We start from the raw sequence: 21,451 nt of genomic DNA, 5'->3' as shown, positions 1-21,451 counted from the left end.
TACATGTAATTTCGGTACCGTATGTGTACTCTCACTCGTCATCGTAATTTTTCAAAAATAGAATTATAGTTTTTTGCATATCCTCTTTTAGTCTATAGTGTTCTCTCTCTCCTCTCTCTCTTTCTCTCTCTCTCTGGTGTATTCATTTGGTTGATTAGAGAGCTGAATGAGTAATCCTCATTTGCTTGTTTGCAGTACCCATGGAGATCTCCGGTAGATCTCCATTGTCTATATACTTTCTACAAATGTCAAGTTGATGCTGGAGACCAGTTCTGGAGGTAGCAAACTAATACATCAACATTGATCACATTTATCAGTGTTTAGGCTCTATCAATAATTTGAATAAAACTCTCTTTCTCTCTATCTCTCGATCATGCTCTATTCATAAAGTTCATAGACTTTTTATCTATTGATGAAGTGCACTTTATCTCTATCATATATTATATGAGCCGTTATGTTCATATTTCAGGTAAAGTTACCTGTATTTGTCAGGTAGCGGGAATTTTTGGTTGAATGTCAATTGTGGTTGTAGTAAAAAAAAAGATACATGAATTATTAATGTCTTGCAACAATTTTATAGGTCTTTTTGATAATTATAAAAACAATTTTTATTCTTTTAAAGTAAAACCACACTTTTGCACGATATCATTGAACACCATTTTTTTTTTACGACAACCATAAATTGGTTAAATTACCCGCGATTTTCAAAGAGTGAGTCATCATGGTTCTGCGAAGATCACAGCTTTTGATCGTCTGATCCTTCAAGGTAAATTACTGTTCACGTTTGTCTCATTTCTACTTTTTTAAATTGCGCGAATTTGTTGACATAGTCATAAATGCAATACTTTTTGCGAAGGATATTTTACATGACATATGGCCATAAAGGCATATTTTATATGATAGTCATGTCTTGATTTGCGTTTTAACTTAAAATTAAGATTTATTGAGAAGTGATTGAGACATATGATTATATCAAATACCTTTCATTTGAGCTTCGTAGTACGAATACAATTTAGATTAAGATTAATAAATTCCCTTGATTTTGTGACCATATACATGATAAATCTAAATGTTTATTTGTGAAATTGTCCCTGTCACTATGAAAAATTCGATCCCTTTTTTATCATTGCATGTTATATCGTATGCACAAGTAAATAAAACACAAATTTTCAGTGATACAGCAAATGATACAAATTAAGTCATCAGGAGGCCAGATCATGAAGCAGTCTTAGACTTAAGTCAAATTTTATACACTGTCTTACTGTCTTGCGATTGACAACATCGAGAAAATGAAATGCAATTTGAAAGTGTCTCTATATTATGTTGATAGTTACAAAGTTTAAGTGTAATTTTATGACATATCATAATTTTGTTTTAACTAAAAGCAAGAGATGATAAGATTTACACATGTTTTGTATGAATTAACTAAGGTCAAAGGCAAGCACCCAACTATGTGTTTTGATCAAAATGATAGAGCTGACCAGTTCTGACACAGTTGTTTAGCCGACCCTCTAATAAACCAAACAGTTACATCATTACTAAGCACCTGGCTTGTACCCCCAGGTGAATTTAATTGGACAGGTGAGACAGAACAGGTAAATCAGGAGCCTGACAGCATGTTCTCTACCTGACTTATGTCAATAATGCCAATTTGGTGAATCCACACTTGTTATTAACCCACGGGTGGGATTTCCTTGGAACAGTAGAGGTGGACTCTGTTTACTGTTCAGTGCTGACTGTTCAGCTTGGTTTACCAGCTGTTTACATCTAATGTGGAGTGGATGAAAAACATCCATGCAATCATTGTAATGATGTTATTTGTCCATAAGACAATCTTGTACAGATGATTTTTGCATCATTGATCATTTGAATAGTTGTTACATTTGTTTAAAAAACTGATATGATATCCTGAATCAAATTATACAATGTGCTTTGAGTACACATGTGCTCATTTATTCACAGAGTGTAAAACTGAGTAAAAGACTGTGTACAGTGTTTATCATGGACATGGTTTTCCTGTTTTATTGCAGTTTTATAGGACCAGACATCAAGATGATTACTCAGTAAGGTGAATTTCTAGAAAATAAACTAAGATGGAAGACCCCCGAGATTTTGTGTTGTGTGAGTTGGAGGCTCAGATGAAGAATGCGTCTCCGGAGAAATGTATCACCTTATCCCACAGCTCTCCTTCGGTCAAGGTCAGTAGTTGCTTGTCCCTGTTCTTTGCAGCAGTAGTTAAAATTTTTCTTAATGGCCATATTGTTTAAAAACAAATTTGTTTTCTTCTTGCTCTATTTTGGGTTTCACCCAGGGTGTAGGACATTACATGTATTTGACAAATAAGTGATTATTTTGAAGCAATGAAAAGGCTCATTGCAGCAGATTTCATTGTGAGGGATGTTTTTGATACTCCCTATAGATGTTTTACGCCCTGCGGCTTCGGCTGGAGAACACATCAGAGGCCTGGCTGCGGGATTACCTGGAGCGTGATGGACTAGACATCATGCTTAACTCTCTCTGTGAGATGGCGGGAAAGGGATTCACCAGCTTCTCGGATGCAATCCTACAGCTGGACTGTGTGTCCTGTATCCGGGCCATACTCAACACCAGCGTGGGGCTGGACTTCATGGTCAAACACGACCACTACACCGCCAAACTTATTCTAGGTTAGTGTATATGGATTCATATTAGGAGCTTGACTTTAGTCAAACTTATCACTACACCATTAAAATCATCCTATGTTAGTGTTGATTAAATTTATATCAGGTAGCTGAGATGGATTGTGATTGTGAGAAAAAAAGATGTTATAAATATAGTACATGTATAGTAATAACATGAATAAGTTAATATCAGTGCAAATATTTTCTATGAAATGGATATCTGAACTTGGCTATGTTTGTTGAACTGTGTTAGTTATGATTGATTTGTTATGAATGAGAAATCAAATCTTTTAATGTTTTGGTACTTTCAGTACTATGCAGACAAAATAATGTAGATTGCTGTTTGATTTTTAAGCAGCACTGAACATGAACAACACTCATCCCAAGAAACAGGTGTATGAGATTCTGGCTGCACTGTGCTCCTATAACAACACAGGATATAACAATGTGATGAATGCCTTAAGTACACTGAAGGTTGGTTGTGTTTATATTTCTAAAGTAATCTTCAAAATTGACAAAAATAATCAGTAGTTTAAGAAAAATTATCTTATCTTTGCAAGTTACTTCTGTAAAGTGTTTGGATGAGTTATTGTAGAATCCTTATATTTTAGAGGGAGACAGACCAGACCCACAGATTCAGTGCTGTGGTCAATGAATTGAAGGCCGCTGAGACCGTCCCCCATAAAACGGCTATACTGACCTTCATTAACTGCATCATTAACTGTACACCTGACCTACAGGAGAGAAATCGGACCAGGAATGAGTTCATTGGTGAGAAAAGCCCGCCTTTTTGTCATCTGCTGAGAATTTCAACATCTCTATTTGTTAATTGTTTTTGGTTTAACACCTTCCTGATTTCTTTTTTGTAGGTTTGAACTTGTTAGATGTTCTGAACTTTCTGCGTAAAGAGGAAGTAGACAGTGATCTTCATCTCCAGCTACAGGTCTGTCCACGCTCACATCTGCTAAGCTGATGAATTTTTGATTTACATTTCTATGTCAACATTTTTTGGTTTCATTTCGGGCTTTGTTTAATTGATGTAAAAAGAGAAAGATTTTGCTTTGAAAAAGAACAAAGTATCTTTGTGGTACATTGAATCCTCTTTTATATAAGCTTATTTTTTAGTTTAAATGCATGCATATTACTATTATTGATGAAGATTTATGATGCATGTCATTATGTCATTAAGATGCACATTGTTAGACGATACAAATTTTAACAAGCCAGTTATTGTAGGTATTTCATGAGAAGAAACACGAGGATGAGGAGAGGCTGAATGAGCAGAATGAAGTGGACTTTAACAGCCCCGAGGACCTAATAGAACTCATTCAGTGCAAGGTACTCACTGAGTCCACTCGTGCTCACTGTTCCATCCACACAGCTGTCACACTCAGTGCCAGGCTCACTTCATATTACATTCTATGCGTAAAAATAAAACACACTATAAGGCATGGCTAATATAATCTTATTGATAAATGATTTGTTTTTTTGGTCCTATAGATTTTTGGTACTCCCAAAATGGTGTCATTCCTGAATATTTTACAAGACTTGTTGGCCATTGAAAAGGTTTACACTAAAAACAGGTAAGATATGCATAGTGATTTGTTGATAAACGGGTTGAAATGATTTTTGATTTTGTTTTACTTTAAATTTCATGTATCTTCTTATGTTGAATGAAATCAGGTTTTAAATACGAACATTTTTCAGCACAAAGATGTGGAAACAAATAGACAACTTGGTCCATCAGTCTGTCCATGCCTGTGAGTCGAACCAAGTTCCGGGCTGTGTGGAGACTCCAGATATGGATCTGGCCAGCCTTCCGGATCATGTCAACAAAGGCCTTCAGTACATCCAGTCCTACCAATCCAGGTCACAGATCCCTAACCCGGACCCAGCCCCGGGGCCGGCTCATCAAATGAGTGCCGCCAATCTACGACAAATATCACACAGAAATCTGGACCCGTGTAAGTTTGAGAACGACACAGGTGTGGAACTGACTCACAACCGAGATCCATTGTACAGTAAGTTCAATAACGTAGTGGACGTTATTGCGTACATGGATCAGACTCAGTATGACAACGTGTCCTTCACCGACGACAGTGCTAACATGAGTAACACCCCCACAAACAAATCAGCCCTACAGCGCAGGTACCGCATCAAGAGGCCACCCCTGCCACCACCCTCCAAAAAGATGAAGAATGTGCCCTGGGTCAAAATAGCAGACGAGACCATAGGTATATATTTATACTGTAATAGTCACTACTGATTCTTTGGATATTTACATGTATGATTTGATATGAATTATGTAACCAATGCAATTTGATTGTTCGATTGCAAATTAACAGACTTAGTTTTGATAATGAATGTGTCCTTTGTCAACATATGTGCACTTTAGTATGGTCAGTTATAATAATTATAAACTGTAACAATTATTTGTTCATCTCATACAAAATGTTTGACCTACTGACACCATTTCTATGACTTACATGTGCCCTTTGATCTTGTTTAGACAGGTACAAGGGCTGCCTGTGGGCACTGTCTGCTGAGATGAAGGGAGCTGCCCCAGACTTTGGTCAGCTGGAGGCCATGTTCCATCAGGGGGAGCACCAGTATGAGGAAGTCAGTGAGGTAAGGCTGTGTCTAACTTCCTTGATGTCACAAAAACAAGCTGATATGTATCACTGGTCTATCAGAATTATGGTTGCCATCTTAAGTTTTAAAAAGGAATCAAAGAAAAACTTTATTTAGATATTTTTTTTAGCCTAGACAACAGTGTAAAGTTTGTAGATTTGGTCCACTTCATTATATGTCAATAAAGATAAAAGTAAAGAAAGATTTCCTGTTCTGATATATCAGATAGTGCTGTTGAACTCGACCACGCGGCAGAACATCAACCTGTTCCTGAGTCGGATGGAGATTGGTCCGGAGAAGCTGATAGAGAGCCTAGAGAAGGGGAACCCCGAGGTGATTAGTCTGCCGACCCTACAGTACCTGATGAAAGTGCTGCCTGATGCAGAGGAGGTACGAACCAGCTCTCTGCTAGTATCTAATGGTCTAGTTAATGGTACTTTCTTTACAAAGAAAAAAATACCACGTTGAGTATGGAAAATTTGTATTTTCAGAAGAAAGATCAAACATGATGTGAACTAATGAGATTTTATAGATATTATTAAGCAATGATGGGTTTTAATAAATTTTTTTGTAACTCTAGTCATTTGATTGTTGTGTACGTACATGTACATGTATGTAGATTAGTGGAAAGTCTGTGATCCTCATTAAGTATGTACACATTTACATTACTGTTGAATAAAAACTTGTAGATAAGGATGCTACAGAAGTATGAGGGAAGACGACTACAGCTGGGGATGCCGGAGCAGTTTGTTCTGTTACTGGCAGACATTCCCGACTATCTTGTTCTGATCGAGGGTCACCTCATCAAGGCGGAGTCCACTGCAAGTCTGGACAAACTCAAAGTCTCGCTCAACTCGCTCACTAATGTGTGTAAGGCGGTGCTGGAAAACCAACAGTTTAAGCAGTTCCTTCACTTCCTGTTGTGTGCCGGGAATTTCTTGAACTATGTAAGTCTGTCTCTAATTGTCTTTAAAGAAAACTTCCAGCTCATTTGATTTGAAACTTCTACTTATATAGTAATTTTTCCATTTGAATCAAATAAAAGAATTTCTTGTCTCAGATCTCACTTCTAGGTATAAGTCCCCACATAGATGCCATTGCTCTGTGCAGGGCTGAGATTATAAGCCCATTAAGGTGACATTGTTCTGTATTATATATACAGGGTAGTCTACAGGGGGACGCAGCAGGGATCAAGCTGTCCAGCTTTGAGCGACTGATGGAGGTCAAGTCAGGGGTCCCCAACCTGTCCCTGCTCCACCATCTGGTCAAGGTCGCCAACGACAAGGATGACTCCATGCTCAAGGTCATCACCGAGATGGTACAGATTGATAAGATCTCGCTGTAAGTCGCTGATCACTGTACAAAGTAACATTGGTCATTACCGAGATATGTACAGATCTCATTGCATGTCACTTCAACTCAGAGTCAAATGTAGAAATAAGAATGAAATAGATCAAAATGATGGTCATTTTACTTTGAAAATAAATAAATAAATTCATAAAAGAAATTAGTCATTTGAATCAAATTAAATAATAGTCCTTTATGATTAAAAAAACAAATGAAATTCAGTATATATGTTGTACTATTAATAGTGATATCTGTATACTCTTGATGTCTATTTCTTGTTCAATGTATATGGAATTTTTTCCAACTATTTAGATCTACGCTGATAGATATCAAGAATGAGATTAACAAGTTCAATAAACAGCTGTGCCGGTTCATCAGTCACCTAGTCACTGCCAACATCAAGCTCCGACAGAGGTTCCACATCTTCATCGAGGTTTGTAACCTCTCAGATACTGTATACCTGCTGGGTATAAATTGCATACATGTACATTGTATATATCATTAATGCACTGTAGGTATTAACTGCATACAACATCAGTACCCTCTCAGCTGTTGTATATGATTTACCTGCAGAGAGGTTCAGGTGTACTTGTGTATAGTATGACATCTTAAGAGTTAGACATGAGATTCTTATACAAAATATACATGACCCCAAGAATGGGAAAGAGCTTTGACAGTGCAACAAAAGAGAACATTATTTGTGGGGTACCGTAATCCGGTGAATATAATACGCAGTAGTGTACAATACGCACCCCCAAGTTTGGGTCTGAAAGTGGTGGAAAAAAACTTGCTAGGATGTATAATACGCATCAAAAAAATTGACCAAACGGTAATCCTGAGTATCAACAAAGCAGTTATACTTTGTATGCACGCTTGAAACTTCATCGCGGGAATACGCTACCGGGAATAAGAAAAACACAATATTTTCTTAGAAACTGATTTATTGTAACGAATACATCGCAGTAATATCTTTATTTCATAATCAATGTTTTAAATAGACATAGTATTAAATATTCTACCGTAAATAAAATCAACTACTTTCAACAAGCGTAATATGTAAGTGTAGTGAAAAACGGACAGTGTACACGGGTAGGAAGATCATAAACAGACCTAATTAAATTCTTAAATAATTCCTATCAAAGTGATCAATTAGAGGCCTGGAACATGATAAAATATGTGCACAAATAGTTGTGTTGTGTATAGTACACTTATAGCCTAAGGGGAGTGACAGAGATACCCAAGGTGTCAAGCGTTAGCGGTAGGGGAGCACAACAATGGCTTCAATTACCGGAATAGGTTATAGAATTATTTATACTCATAATCAAATCAATTAGCATTACATGAAAATGGTTAAAAATGAGCCACATGATGTGTAAGCTGTTTTCAAAGATCGGTTACAAATAGCACGTGTCCATCAAAGCTCGCATTCTATTATTAACAACAGTAATGGCGGCGTACACGGAGATAAAGAATAGACAGTTCAATTTAATTTTTAAAGGCCATTTTGAAACAGTTTATTTATTAACAGACTTAAAGTATACATTTTCTTTAATTACATGCTATAACAATGGTTTTCTAAGGGTTAAATAATAATATATATGTGGCAATGAAGTAATGTTACGATGTATAGCGGGGTATCAGTCTTGTCTGTGAAAAGCATAGGTAATACTGTAGTATGATATCCGGTGTTTCACCTAGGGAAAAAATATGTCCAAATCCTATAGGGATGTATAATACGCACCCCTTTCTCGTGGTAAAAAATGCTTGGAAAAAAGTGCGTATTATATTCACCGGATTACGGTATTATCGTGATGTAAATACCATTGAACATTACATAGACAAACTGTGTTTAATTGTATGTATATTTTTCATTCTGCAATTGTCAAACATCTCGATAATCAAGACCACATTGCATGAAAAATGTATATATATTTGCAATCCTTCAGCATATTTTGTCTAAATATGGAAGGAATTCTAGTCAGTCTTTGTGATTATGTTCTGTAGGAGGTGAAGCTAGATTTGCTGACCATACAGAGTGCCACCAATCAGCTGAGGACAGTGACCCAGAAAATGGCCCACTTCTTTTGCGAGGACCAGCACAACTTTGATCTAGAGACCACACTACAGTGTCTGCACCGCTTCTGTAAACAAATCAAGAGGTGCCAAAATGTGAGTTTTATGCTTGAGAGTAAAAGTAAAAAGCTATGCAGATTTCAGAATATTTTTGTTATTTTTCTAATGGTATTACAATCATTATTAATTTTCATATGTAACCCTTATTTTAGATGTTAGAAAACTTTCATACATTTTCCTCTGTGTAACTACAGTGAATAAAATACAATGATCTTCTTTTGCTGCTGGAAAAGTGTTTGAGTGAGATGTATCTATAATTGTAGGACAACACGACATTTTACAAACAAAGTCAACTGGCAAAGAAGAAAAATGACCAGATCAAATTTCATGTCAAAAACAGATTTTTAGCATTGGAGTTTGGAAAAGATGCAGGTATGACGTCTTCGCAAAATGTTGCTTGTACAGAAGCATAAAATGAATTCAAGTTTTTGATTTGAAATATATGTATTTACTTCATTTCTAATAATTTTATTTTTTCTGGAATTAATTTATCAATGATTACCAAAGAGCTAGAGCCACGAAGCATCAAAATGTGCCTTAAATTTTTCACAAAACTCAAGTTTGAAACAATGCAAATTGTAATTACTTATAATGTAGGGCACAAAATTCTGCTTCTATGCATATGAATTTTTTTCACTTCGGCCCCACCGTTTAGCATATGCGCATCATCAAACATACTATGATCGTTAAAAATAGCTGAAAATTGTAGATTTTACTGCAGTATTTCCCAAATTTGAATGTGGCCACACTTGAGTACCTCTTTGAAACTTTTAAAACTGAGAGATATAGCATAAAAGCTTCTGCCTGCAAAATTTCGTAGAGGTACTCAAGTGTGGCCAATGTGTATTTTACAAATTTTGAAAATTTTAGTAACAGAAAATAAAACTGACCACTCTATTTTAGGGTAATTATTTGCTTCCTTTTTATTGAAATAGCAGAATTTAATTAAAAATGATAAAGAATTATTTGTGATTATTTACAAAATCATCATTTTATCAAATATTTGAGGAAGAAATGCATATAATTTGAACTTAAACATGTTTTATCTAGTAATTTTATACTGTGTATTCATGCTTACATCGTGCATCATCAATGACGTCATAGTTTGACGTTTGCGACGTCAGTTGAATCTGTACATGGAATCTTGAGTTCTTTTAGTATTTTGCCAAAAGAATTTACCAGTAAAGTCTGCATTTTTAAAAAGCATTATTTCTATGTACCACGGTATTATTCAATTGCAGTAGAATATTAGATACATGAACATTGCTAACAAACAGAAAAAAAATTAAATTGGCAAAGTTAACATTGTATCCGTACGTAAGTAAATATATATATTCCTATACCTTTATGTAGAAAAAGTGATAACATGTTTAAGTAGCTGGTTGTGGGTTTTTTGTCAAACGCCGGTGAAATGCATTAAACGAAAGGAAAGATGCAAGCGATTTTTATACCCCCCGCAAACGAAGTTTGGGGGGGTATATAGGAATCACCTTGTCCGTCTGTCCGTCCGTCCGTCCGTCCGTCCGTCCGTCTGTCCGTCTGTCTGTTCGATTCGTGTCCGGTCCATATCTTTCTTATGGAGAAACATTAGAAGTTCTTACTTCACACAAAGATTGCTTATGACCTAAGGGTGTGTCATGACCTTGAACCAAGGTCATTCGGGCAAGGTCAAGGTCACTGGCAGAAAAAGTGCAAAATTCGTGTCCGGTCCATATCTTTCTTATGGAGAAACATTAGAAGTTTTTACTTCACACAAAGATTGCTTATGACCTAAGGGTGTGTCATGACCTTGAACCAAGGTCATTCGGGCAAGGTCAAGGTCACCAACAGAAAAAGTGCAAAATTCGTGTCCGGTCCATATCTTTCTTATAGAGAAACACTGGAAGTTTTTATTTCACACAAAGATTGCTTATAACATAAGGGTGTGTCATGACCTTAACCCAAGGTCATACGGGCAAGGTCAAGGTCACTGACAGAAAAAGTGCAAAATTCGTGTCCGGTCCATATCTTTTTAATGGAGAAACATTGGAAGTTCTTACTTCATACAAAATTGCTTATGACCTAAGGGTGTGTCATGACCTTGAACCAAGGTCATTCGGGCAAGGTCAAGGTCACTGGCAGAAAAAGTGCAAAATTCGTGTCCGGTCCATATCTTTCCTATGGAGAAACATTAGAAGTTTTTACTTCACACAAAGATTGCTTATGACCTAAGGGTGTGTCATGACCTTGAACCAAGGTCATTCGGGCAAGGTCAATGTCACCAACAGAAAAAGTGCAAAATTCGTGTCCGGTCCATATCTTTCCTATAGAGAAACACTGGAAGTTTTTATTTCACACAAAGATTGCTTATAACATAAGGGTGTGTCATGACCTTAACCCAAGGTCATTCGGGCAAGGTCAAGGTCACTGACAGAAAAAGTGCAAAATTCGTGTCTGGTCAATATCTTTTTAATGGAGAAACATTGGAAGTTCTTACTTCATACAAAATTCCTTATGATCTAAGGGTGTGTCATGACCTTGACCCAAGGTCATTTGGACAAGGTCAAGGTCAATGGTAGAAAAAAGTGCAAAATTCTTGTCTGGTCCATATCTTTCTTATGGAGAAACATTGGAAGTTCTCAGTTCACACAAAGATTGCTTATGACCTACGGGTTTGTCATGACCTTGACAAAAGGTCATTTGGGCAAGGCCAAGGTCCCTTGCAGAAAAGTGTAAAACTCGTGTCCAGTCCATATCTTTCTAATGGACAAATATTGGAAGTTCTTAATTCACATCTAGAATGCTTATAACCTGAGTGTGTCATGACCTTGACCAAAGGTCAATTGAGGAAGTTCAAGGTCATTGTTAAAAAAAAAATCGGGCCCAGTATACCAATAATTCAAAATGTTTATATTAAGTGGCTGCTTTACATGTGGAATTTGTTTGATTCGAGTCATGTTTGTTAACATAAGGGTGCAAATGTCCTCATGCATTAACAGTTAACTTGAACTAAAATGGAATTTAAAGAATAGAAATTGGTTTGTGTACTCATATAAGCATTAATAGTTTTAAAAAATAGAGCAGTTGTTATTTATAGAAAATGGACGATGAAATAGATTCATCTAATATTTTCTATAATAGAAAAAATACATGAGTTATGATTTTTTCTTAGCGGGGGGTATCAATTGTGAGCTTGCTCACAGTACCTCTAGTTTTTTACACAAATACGTGTTCCTGAATACCGCGGGAGAAAGACAGTCGACATCACGTGTAAACATGTACATAAATGATAAACTTAACTTATTCCGTCAAAAAACTTGATTATTTAATTCCTAAGTACAGCTGTAATTGAATATTAAGCCATTGCATAAAAAATTTTGCCAATGCATACGTCTTTTCTTTATCAGCCACCTGTTGATCAGTGTTGATTCGTCGCGTGGTCAATGTATTTCCAAAACCATTACATGCAGTTACACTCCTTTCTTAAAAGATCGATTGTGTCCGTTTCGATGAAGACGGCTTTTGGTATACACAGCTTAGAATACATTGTCAGCATGTGCACTATATAGAAGTCTAATCCTAATTGCGATGTCTTTGTTGATAATTTGTCCAATAAAATAAAAAATCACCCTAAATGTGTGTACATCGGTGACTTACTTTTGCCTGTAAAATTCTCGATTGAAAACATCGTTGATGATTTTATGCGTATTAAATCTAATTTAAGTTTTTCTTGTATGGCAGATAGAAAAAAATTCAGATTGCCGGGCCCTTTCTTTAGAAAAAACAAAACAAGAACGATGAGTACAGAGAGATTTAAAACAGTATTTGTTTCCATTCAACCCCCCCCCCCTTTCCCTACCCTCTGAAAAAAATCGATTTACGGCCGAGTTCACTACAAATCTATATATATGAGAACACAAATTCTACGTGCTTGCTATGAATTCGAATTTTCAAGACAATTTTACGACTTTATTTATGTGCTACTGCTTGGTGTTTTAAATAAAAATGTTCATTTTAACCTATCTTCGCTTCAAAATAACAAACCCACATTCTCTCTCTCTCTCTCTCTCTCTCTCTCTCTCTCTCTCTCCTCTTCTCTTTCTCTCTGAAATATGATCTTAATTCTCAAGACATTTACGGATAGCTTATCAATTGTAACAATTCTCAAAGGACATGAATATCACTAGAAAAAATGAAATGTAAATGAATAGACGTTATGGCATTTATAAGGAATAATTAACTCAATAATATTTTTAAAGAAATCGATATTCTTTTTTCATTTAATTAATGAACATTAAAACACTGCTGTAATGTAATTCCCTTGTTCCAGCAGTCAAAAGTTGTACTTGTGACAGTCCGATATATTAGAGAGCTTCTTAATATCAGACCATTACCAGTGGTTAAAATACTGTTATTCTTTAAAATCGGGCTGTCTCAGGAATCAACAACGATATTTAAGTACTATATATGCCTCAAACACTTCCGTATGGAAAAATATCACTGTTCTCGGCCCTATAACGGGCCTCGAAACTGTTTTATATTATTTCATACAGAACTGCTTTCGGCATACTAGTATATCCATTACATATACACAGTCGCTAAAAGGTTTTATTTTTCACTTGAACAGTTTCTGAACGGTGATCGCACAGTGAGTGCACTCTAAACGAACGGCGAGTGCACTCTGAGCCGAATTTGGATAACGCTTATGAACTGTGAACTGTGAGCGAACGCAGAGCGCAAACGCAAGCGCAAAGTGAATGTTGAACGATATATGTACTCTATGTGAACGCAAGATGAACGATTTATTCGGAGTGCCCCGGGCGGTATTGTTACATTGTGTTTCGTTGGTAATCAGGAAATAATAACAATAAACTACATGTTTGTATTGTTATAAGCCTAAATATAATATTATCTGACTAAACAAGAAGTGAACACTTAACGAACGCAGCGAGCGCAAGGCGAAATCTTTGTGAACACACGGTGGGCGTTTTGTGTACAATGAGCGGGAACGGAACTGAGCGGAGCGGAGAGCGCTAGTAAACGCACGGTGAGCGCACATGAACGCACGGTGAGCCCAAGGGAAAATGGGAAAATAAAACATTTCAAAGTTATACATTGCGCATCATCAGCATTACTTTATGCAGTTTCAAATTGCAGAAAAAAGAACTTTGAAGACACCGACATATTTACATGTACCGCCGTTATATTGACCTTCAGCACTGGTCCCTGTAATATTTTTTAATCTTTATTGTAAATAAGCTTTTTATGCTATTTTCATCAATAAATTTATTTTCATAAATTAATTATAATGTCTACATGATTATTTTATTTGTTTTTTGTTTATTTTATTAGATTCAAGTTATACGTAGTTTTATCATTTCATGACGTTACTTAACAAAAATGACGTTTGTTCTACATTCTTCATCAAAACAATGCCATATTGTAAACTCTGTTTATAAAAAACTATAATAGATATCGAAAAAAGAAAAACAGTTATGAAAAGCTAAGATTCTACCCTATATTTTACCAAAATATGGTAATTTTTAATGATAGGGCAATTTTTGATGCTTCGTGGCTCTAGCTCTTTGTACTCATAAAGAGGGTTGGAACAGTTTTGACTTCATAAAATGCAAAGCAAGGCAATATTTATATAATTTAAAATATTATTATTACCAATTTATAATAATTCTAAATGACACATTATCGGATTGGAAATAGACAATCATGTGACAGGGCTGTAAAACTTAATATTTCCCTTTCATGGTCATATTTTTTCATCATATCCAACACTTTTGGAAGCCACATGAATTTTCATTCCATGCATATGAAAAAATCATAATGATTAGCATACAATTTAATCAGTTAATTTTAAAATTTTATAGGATTATATCAACGTTTTAGATCCTTTTATATCAGAAAACTATGTTACTCAAATATTGAAATATGAGAAACTTGTAAACATTCCCAATGTTTTTGCTTACAAGTGTTAAATAGAATTAGAAGCCCACGTGTCGTTCTGCATCATAAACAAACGTTCAGGAGATAAAAAATTTATTCTCTATTTCTCTCAGGCGTTCCCTTCAGGAAATATAATTTTTCCAGGGGAAATTTTCACATTTTCCTATTAAACCAGCATGCAATAAGTGTAAAATATTTATTTTAACCAAAAGCTCACGACAACCAACTTTATTTACTGTGTATTTTGTTTTAGGTGCAAGTTCCTCTATACTTGAAGACAAACATAAAGTGCTGGAAAAAATCTTGGATGACCTTCACCATGGAAACTTTCACCCTGTAGTGAGGCCAGAGGTCACGACCCCAGACACTGACATCGAGGCTCTGGAGTTCAGTAACATCAGCTTCATTGGTAGTCCAGTCAGACAGCGACCCGTGTCAGAGGTCATGGACGAGGACTTCCTGACCCCAACACTCAAACACGTCAATATCAGGACCAGCTCAGGTCAGTGTCAGCCTTTGGGTTTAATGAATCATAAAACTGCAAAAGGTTAATTATGATAAAACTAAACTATATATTGACTTTGGTAACGCATGGTAATTGTTTGAAAATCTAAATATCATTCATATTCTGAATATCAAGGATACCCCCTTGTTATTTATCAGAATAAATTAAATTGTATTAATTGAGTTTATCGTCCCATTCAAACGAATATATATTATGGAAATATAACTATTCACTTTATAGCTGCAGACATATTGTCGGATGAGCCAAAGTTTGAGCAGGAGATGACGATAAAGCAGGCCTCTCCTGAACTGCTGTCTGATCTGCCGCTTATCGCTAAACGCGTGGAGGAGATGAAGGTCAGCAGTAAGAGGCGGAGTCACAGCCGTAGTCGTAGCGACCTGACTGACTCTATTCTGATCACGGAGAAGTGGATGAAGTATGAGGAGCTGATTCATCAGGAATCCATGTACGACGAGGGCGCCGCTCCGCTGGCCGAACCGGAGAGCATGTGTAACATCACGTCCCTCAACCTGGAGAATAACGGGAAATCTGTGGACCTCGAAGACGTGAAATTCTACGAGGAACAGCAGAAGTATGACTACACGGAGAATATATGTTGTCTCCAGGATGGCCCGGTCGTTAAGTTACCGACGGAAACATGTCCAACCTCGCAAGGTGAAAATATGTCAGGTAAACCTAAACCAGAAAGGAAATCCTCAGTCAGCAATTTTTTTACAAAGATATCACGGGCGGTGCTAAAACCTCGAAATACCCCTGAATCGGAGCCGCAGAAAGGAAAGAAAGAACGGTTTGGGATGTTTGGCAGGAGGAAGGCCTCTACTGCTGATGACAAAGAAAATGTCCCTGTTAAGGAAAGTGTGTCAGCATTAGCAGAGAAAAGGTTCGCATCCCGGGAGTACAAGAGATTCAAAAGTGAAAAATCTCGACTTCTGAAACCAGTGAAGTAAAAATACAAAGAGAAATTAGAATGATAAACCACAAAGATGTTCAGATTCCTTTTACAATTTTATTACTTTTTTTCCTTTTTTCAGTATTTTTAATGTCTAGTATTTGGTGCTTTATTTAATACAGATATTTTTTTTTTGCATCAGCATTTTGTAAGGGGATATTTTTGATGTACATTGTAGCTAGATGATCTCCAGAAGATACGGATTTTCTTTGGTTGTGGTGATTTTGATAGTTCTAGTTATAGGTGCAATAGAAAAGATTTACTGTGCTTAGCTGTGATATTTCAAACTTTGTGATAAACTAATTAATTTGTAGATCTGAATGATTTTTTTTCTGCTATGAGCTTTTGGATTTTTGTATACTTAACAGGGTGTGTAAAATTTATTTTTGTAATGAAAGTTCATAGTCAATATTTTATATATCAAAATGTTTGCATGGGTTAAATTTTTATGCAACAGATAATTGTGGTGTATTTTAAGCGATATCAATTATGTTTAACAGAATAATAATAATAACTTTGGTATTTGCAATAATAAAGTCATTCTATAATTTTTGTAAATTTTCCCCATGCAAACCTTTACAATATGTAGATTAGAAATTTGGAAAAGATGGTATGGATATCTTTACATAAGACAGGGAGTATATATAAACATAAATATAAGACAGGGAGTATATATAAACATAAATATAAGATAATGCCTCATTGGTTCTGGATCCTTGGTACTAGTCAGTTATATACAATAGGAATCAAGATCTGTCAGGGCTTGTGTAGTCATAGGACTCTTGTCTCTGTGTTTTGTTTTGCAAAGCTTCAAGGTTTACTAAGAATTGTAAATTGTACAAACTCATTATTTAATCAAATAACGATGAAGGTCACAACCAAATGTCAGATTGGATTTTGAGGTCATTTTTTAAAGGTTAGATGGCACTGTAATAGAGCAAGTCATCATTGTAGGGAGGTACAATATTTATATAGCCAACACAATTTGTCTCAATATACTGTAGATTCCTTATTTTACGCGATTAATCCCGCAATTCAACGGTTTTCCATTAAATCGCGAGAACATAACATCGCAAATGCCGATTTTTTTTATAGTTTCATAAAGTTTACATATGTCCAAAAATTAAAAGTGAGATTTTAAAATTCGCAAGACGCGCTTTTCGCGATTTTATGCGGATATTATTTCCTCGCGTTTAATTAGGAATTTACAGTACTGGTATTATCATTTCATGTTGTAAACAGTATTCCTGGCTCCACCGTCACCAAAATTTTCAAATCCCTCAACTCGTTCCTCAACTCAAATCCTGTTAAGAAAAGTAATAAATTTGAGGTCAAATCTCAGATTTGAGGCTGAGTATTGACTTGAGGAAAGTTGGTGACGGCGGGGCCTGAGGTTTTGCATGAAATCTGTATGCACATAAATCTATGTATGTGCACTGCTAGTCCTACTTATGGTATTGTTTTTACATGTGTAATTTAAAAATATCCAACTATTGTTATACAATGGAACATCTATACGTTAAATTTTCAATGGTTATCCATAATTATTCATTCAATCATCATTATACGTCAAGCTTTTTGTCAGTCATTTTGTTTTGCTGTAGGCATCTAAATCAATAGGAGTGTTGGTCCTTTTCTTATTCAGCATTGCATTATGTATTACGATATAGCGTCATCATTCAGACATTACGTATTGCTTCTTTCATGCACACATTCCGAAACAAGATATATTCGGAGTTTTGTACTTCAAATTTTTTATTAATTTATTATTGTAATGTATTTTTCTTGTCAATTGTTTATAATTACCTTTACACGTGTTTGTATGATTGATATTTACGATGTTTATTTTGATTGGTGGTCGTAGCAGTGATCTGAGAGATTGCAGAGATATAGCTATGATCCAAAGACAACGTCTTGGAAGAATAGGACAAGCTATTAGAGTTATTCCCCTTGTGTGACAATCTGCGAGGATAAGGAATTTGTAATGTATATATGTAGCTTTTTGGAATTTCACTGAGCTTCAATAAAAGAATCAACGCTGTTTCTGTCATCTTTGATTATAAAAAGAATATTACATACGTAAATAACAAGTTGCAATTAGATTTAAATGTTGTGGTTTAATTTTTTTCATAAAAAAAAACGAGATTAATTTATGCGAGTCCTTTGGTGTGAAAGTCTCAGAATTCCAATATCCCTGTCAGAATGCCACCCGCAGACTGCACTGAGTGTTACATAATTTGAAGACAAGAGAAATCGTTTTCTAATAATCCAACAAACATTGAAAACGCGTTAATAGGAATTACAGGTAAGTCCGGACTTATCCCGTGCAGACTGACTGGTGGATTTCCTATAGGACTAGAATATATCTCTGCCCGCCTGTGACCTTTGGTTTGGTACAGAAGTAATTATAAGATGGCGTGTATCGGCGGCCTATATCTCGTACTAACGATCGTCATGACGGTTCCCATATAAAACTTTGATCAGCGGCTCCTTGGCTGGTGCCACGGATAGCATCTGGAACATACAGCTCCTAGAACCTTTCCAATTAACGGGCTTTTTAAAAGATTATCACTCAGGAAATACGTTTTTGTAGTTTATTTTTATTTCTATTGTGGATCACTTTTATAATTAATTGTTCTAGGAATTGAAATGCCATCGATTCTGTAAGACACGGGTTTCCAATTTTCAGTAGTATTGCATTCAGTGCCGTGAAGACTTTACCAAATACCTGTCTCTATGTGACAATGTTTCGTCTATTATTGAACTCCACTACTTTGGAACTGTTGTAACGTGAATTTGAACGAGCAACTTTCCGCTCCGGATCAAGCAATTCCGATATATACATACAGCCACATTGATCACATGCATGCATACAGTGGCCTCCGGGTATAACGAGCTCCCCAGGAAAAATTATAACGAGATGATTGTTTGGTCCCAAATTATTTCTTTATTTCCTTTACACGCTGGTTCCAGGTAACTAACGGTATGGTCATGTAATTTTCACAGGAATAAAATTCAGAATTTGCTCACAATGCTTGCTTGCTCTCTCTCTCTCTCTCTCTCTCTCTCTTTCTCTCTCTCTCTCTCTCTCTCTCTCTCTCTCTCTCTCTCTCTCTCTCTCTCTCTCTCTCTGTATGCAGTGTCACTGTACCTTCGGATTAATCAGAAGTATTTACTCCCTGTATCAATAAATTATTACCTCTACCCTTAAACAAAACACAAATCTTTGCTAAACGCGTGTTTTTGTCGTGATATGGAATTATTCTACAAGTGTTTCGTTAGAAATCTTCTCCAATCTTCACGATTACACGCACCTGCTCTTTGATTTCACCGGGTTACCTCCCTTATCAATGAACACTTGATGACGCAATAACTGCGCCACAAATCAACCTGAAATCGAAGACAAATATCAGAGATCGATGATCGTGCTGATTGCAGGTTGTACAGGTAAGAATACGGGAAACTGGCTGTGTCAGGCCCCCTATACACAGCCCGACACCGCCAGATTGTGGGAAAGGGGTCCTCTCCAGTCAGCTGAATTCTGAGTGTTAGAGAAACAAAATAAAAAAAAACACAGACATGTTACACAAACAGATGGAAAAGGGGCCGAGTTCTACAGTCACTGGTTTTACAACGTGTACTCAGCATAAACGGGTTATGTTACACCGATCTCTGATCTCAATATTTAATAAACGAAACGAATCCAGAGCTGATAAAACTTTAATGTATTCTCCTTGTTTATCTACTAGTTTGCTTCAGTTTGTTTTTTAATTTAAACTTGATATAAATTACGTCGTATATAAGGATTTTCATGCATGTAAACCACTTTGCCTTTAGCTTCATTAAAGGGTCTTGGACACGATTTGACATAAAATTTTCAAGTTTTATTTTTCCATTTCCAATGTTTATACTGATAAATATAGAAGTTTATAATGCTATGTCAAAATTTGAAAGTCAAATATCAAGTTATAAGCAAGAGTTCACAATTCTTTGTTTTGTAAACAAAGCTCGAATATTGTCATTTTTTACATATGTGTTGTATTCTTGTAAGTTTCAATCAAATGTATCTTTCTTTTGTTGATAATAGTATTTATGAAGATATTGAATTAGTTTAATTTGTTTTTTGCATGTCATTTTGTCTAAGAAATGGTAATTCTCTACCTTACATTTTTTGTAAACAACTATAAGACTCGAGCTTTGTTTACATAGGAACCAATTCTTACCTCTGTATCTCGCTTGTAACTTGACTTTAACATTCAATATTTAAGGTCTTCCGTTTCCAACGGAAGACCTTTCTATTATTGTGCGGGAAAAAAATTAAGATTATTCTTATTTTTCTTTTTTTTTTTTTGTTTCCTAGACGCTAACTTTGAGGCTTCATATCTTGCTCATTTCTGAACGGTTTTTGCTCAAATTTTCAGGGCTAATGTACTTTACAAAACACTATCTTAAGCAATTCATAAAATTTAGAATTCCCTTTCCGTTAAAGAGTTATTTCCCTTTTAAAAATTTTTAGGGCCTTTTGTTTCCAGACAAAGGCTCCGAGACTATGATAGCAGGGATTGGGAATCCAACGAATTTGAATAACAGAGACATTGTAGTTGTGCACATTTGTTTTTGTTTTTAGATTACGTTTTTTATTTAGGAAAAGGTAGGGGGTCAAAAAACAGGATTAAAAAAAGTGCAAAAATTTAGACATGTTTTCCTTTATATCTTTTAAACGAAAAACATTTTGTTAAGACATGTAGAATAAAAGTTGTGCAAAATATCAAGGGCTTTCATTTGACACCAATAAAAAGGGGCTGGCCCCTTAAATTAAGGGCCAATGGCCCCTAAAAAATTTTGCTTAATAACTCAAAAACGGTTAGGATTTTGATATGGCTGTCGCTGGAAAAGTTGTTTGTTGGGATCTCATGAAGGTCGTTTCAATGTTATTTTGTAAGTGATTTGTGTAGTATGAGTGTAAAAAGCTTTACATGTTAGCATGTACCTGTTTTTATTTGACAAGTTAACGAAAGACTTTGTGAGTACAACTGGCATGAAGTTACCGCAGAAAGTATGCTGGTTTATACAGGAGGCATTAATTCATAAGAATTTTTTTTTTTTTTTAGAATACATGCTTTTTTTTAGGAGTTTAAGTCATTGTTGTTAAGTGTTATAGTGCACAATCCTTAAAAAACGGGAATTGGAAAACAAAACATTCTTTTTCTTTTCTAGTAAAACACAAAATATGGAATGAAAAAATATATGCATTACCTTTTTGTTATA

General features: G+C 35.6%; 1 protein-coding gene across 2 annotated transcripts; it reads left to right on the top strand.

Annotated features, from left to right (window-relative positions):
• The first annotated feature begins 665 nt into the window (after window positions 1–665).
• Window positions 666–17,551, top strand: LOC128156204 (inverted formin-2-like). 2 transcript variants are annotated; one of them, XM_052818253.1, is made up of 18 exons: window positions 666–766; window positions 2,031–2,198; window positions 2,420–2,666; window positions 3,019–3,134; window positions 3,272–3,431; window positions 3,530–3,603; window positions 3,897–3,998; window positions 4,161–4,243; window positions 4,368–4,894; window positions 5,170–5,288; window positions 5,517–5,681; window positions 5,981–6,238; window positions 6,454–6,632; window positions 6,951–7,071; window positions 8,643–8,807; window positions 9,035–9,143; window positions 14,962–15,210; window positions 15,454–17,551. In XM_052818253.1, exons 2-18 carry the CDS (start codon window positions 2,094–2,096, stop codon window positions 16,179–16,181), a joined length of 3,507 nt encoding a protein of 1,168 aa, XP_052674213.1. In that variant the 5' UTR covers window positions 666–766; window positions 2,031–2,093; the 3' UTR covers window positions 16,182–17,551. The 2 variants fall into 2 exon arrangements, with proteins under 2 accessions (XP_052674213.1, XP_052674212.1); XM_052818252.1 differs by having other exon boundaries at window positions 3,016–3,134.
• Window positions 17,552–21,451: the final 3,900 nt, after the last annotated feature.

Source organism: Crassostrea angulata, chromosome 7 (assembly GCF_025612915.1).
Source record: "Crassostrea angulata isolate pt1a10 chromosome 7, ASM2561291v2, whole genome shotgun sequence".
In the NCBI taxonomy this organism is placed as follows: domain Eukaryota; kingdom Metazoa; phylum Mollusca; class Bivalvia; order Ostreida; family Ostreidae; genus Magallana; species Magallana angulata.
This window is presented reverse-complemented; position numbering and strand designations above follow the sequence as displayed.

What these genes read in the sequence shown, in the direction of transcription:
- LOC128156204 (XM_052818252.1), top strand. Translation starts at nt 2,094, where the DNA reads ATGGAAGACCCCCGAGATTTTGTGTTGTGTGAGTTGGAGGCTCAGATG. An exon ending in ACAGCTCTCCTTCGGTCAAG is followed by an intron (nt 2,199 to 2,419) that starts GTCAGTAGTTGC and finishes TACTCCCTATAG; the next exon opens with ATGTTTTACGCCCTGCGGCT. An exon ending in ATGCCTTAAGTACACTGAAG is followed by an intron (nt 3,135 to 3,271) that starts GTTGGTTGTGTT and finishes CTTATATTTTAG; the next exon opens with AGGGAGACAGACCAGACCCA.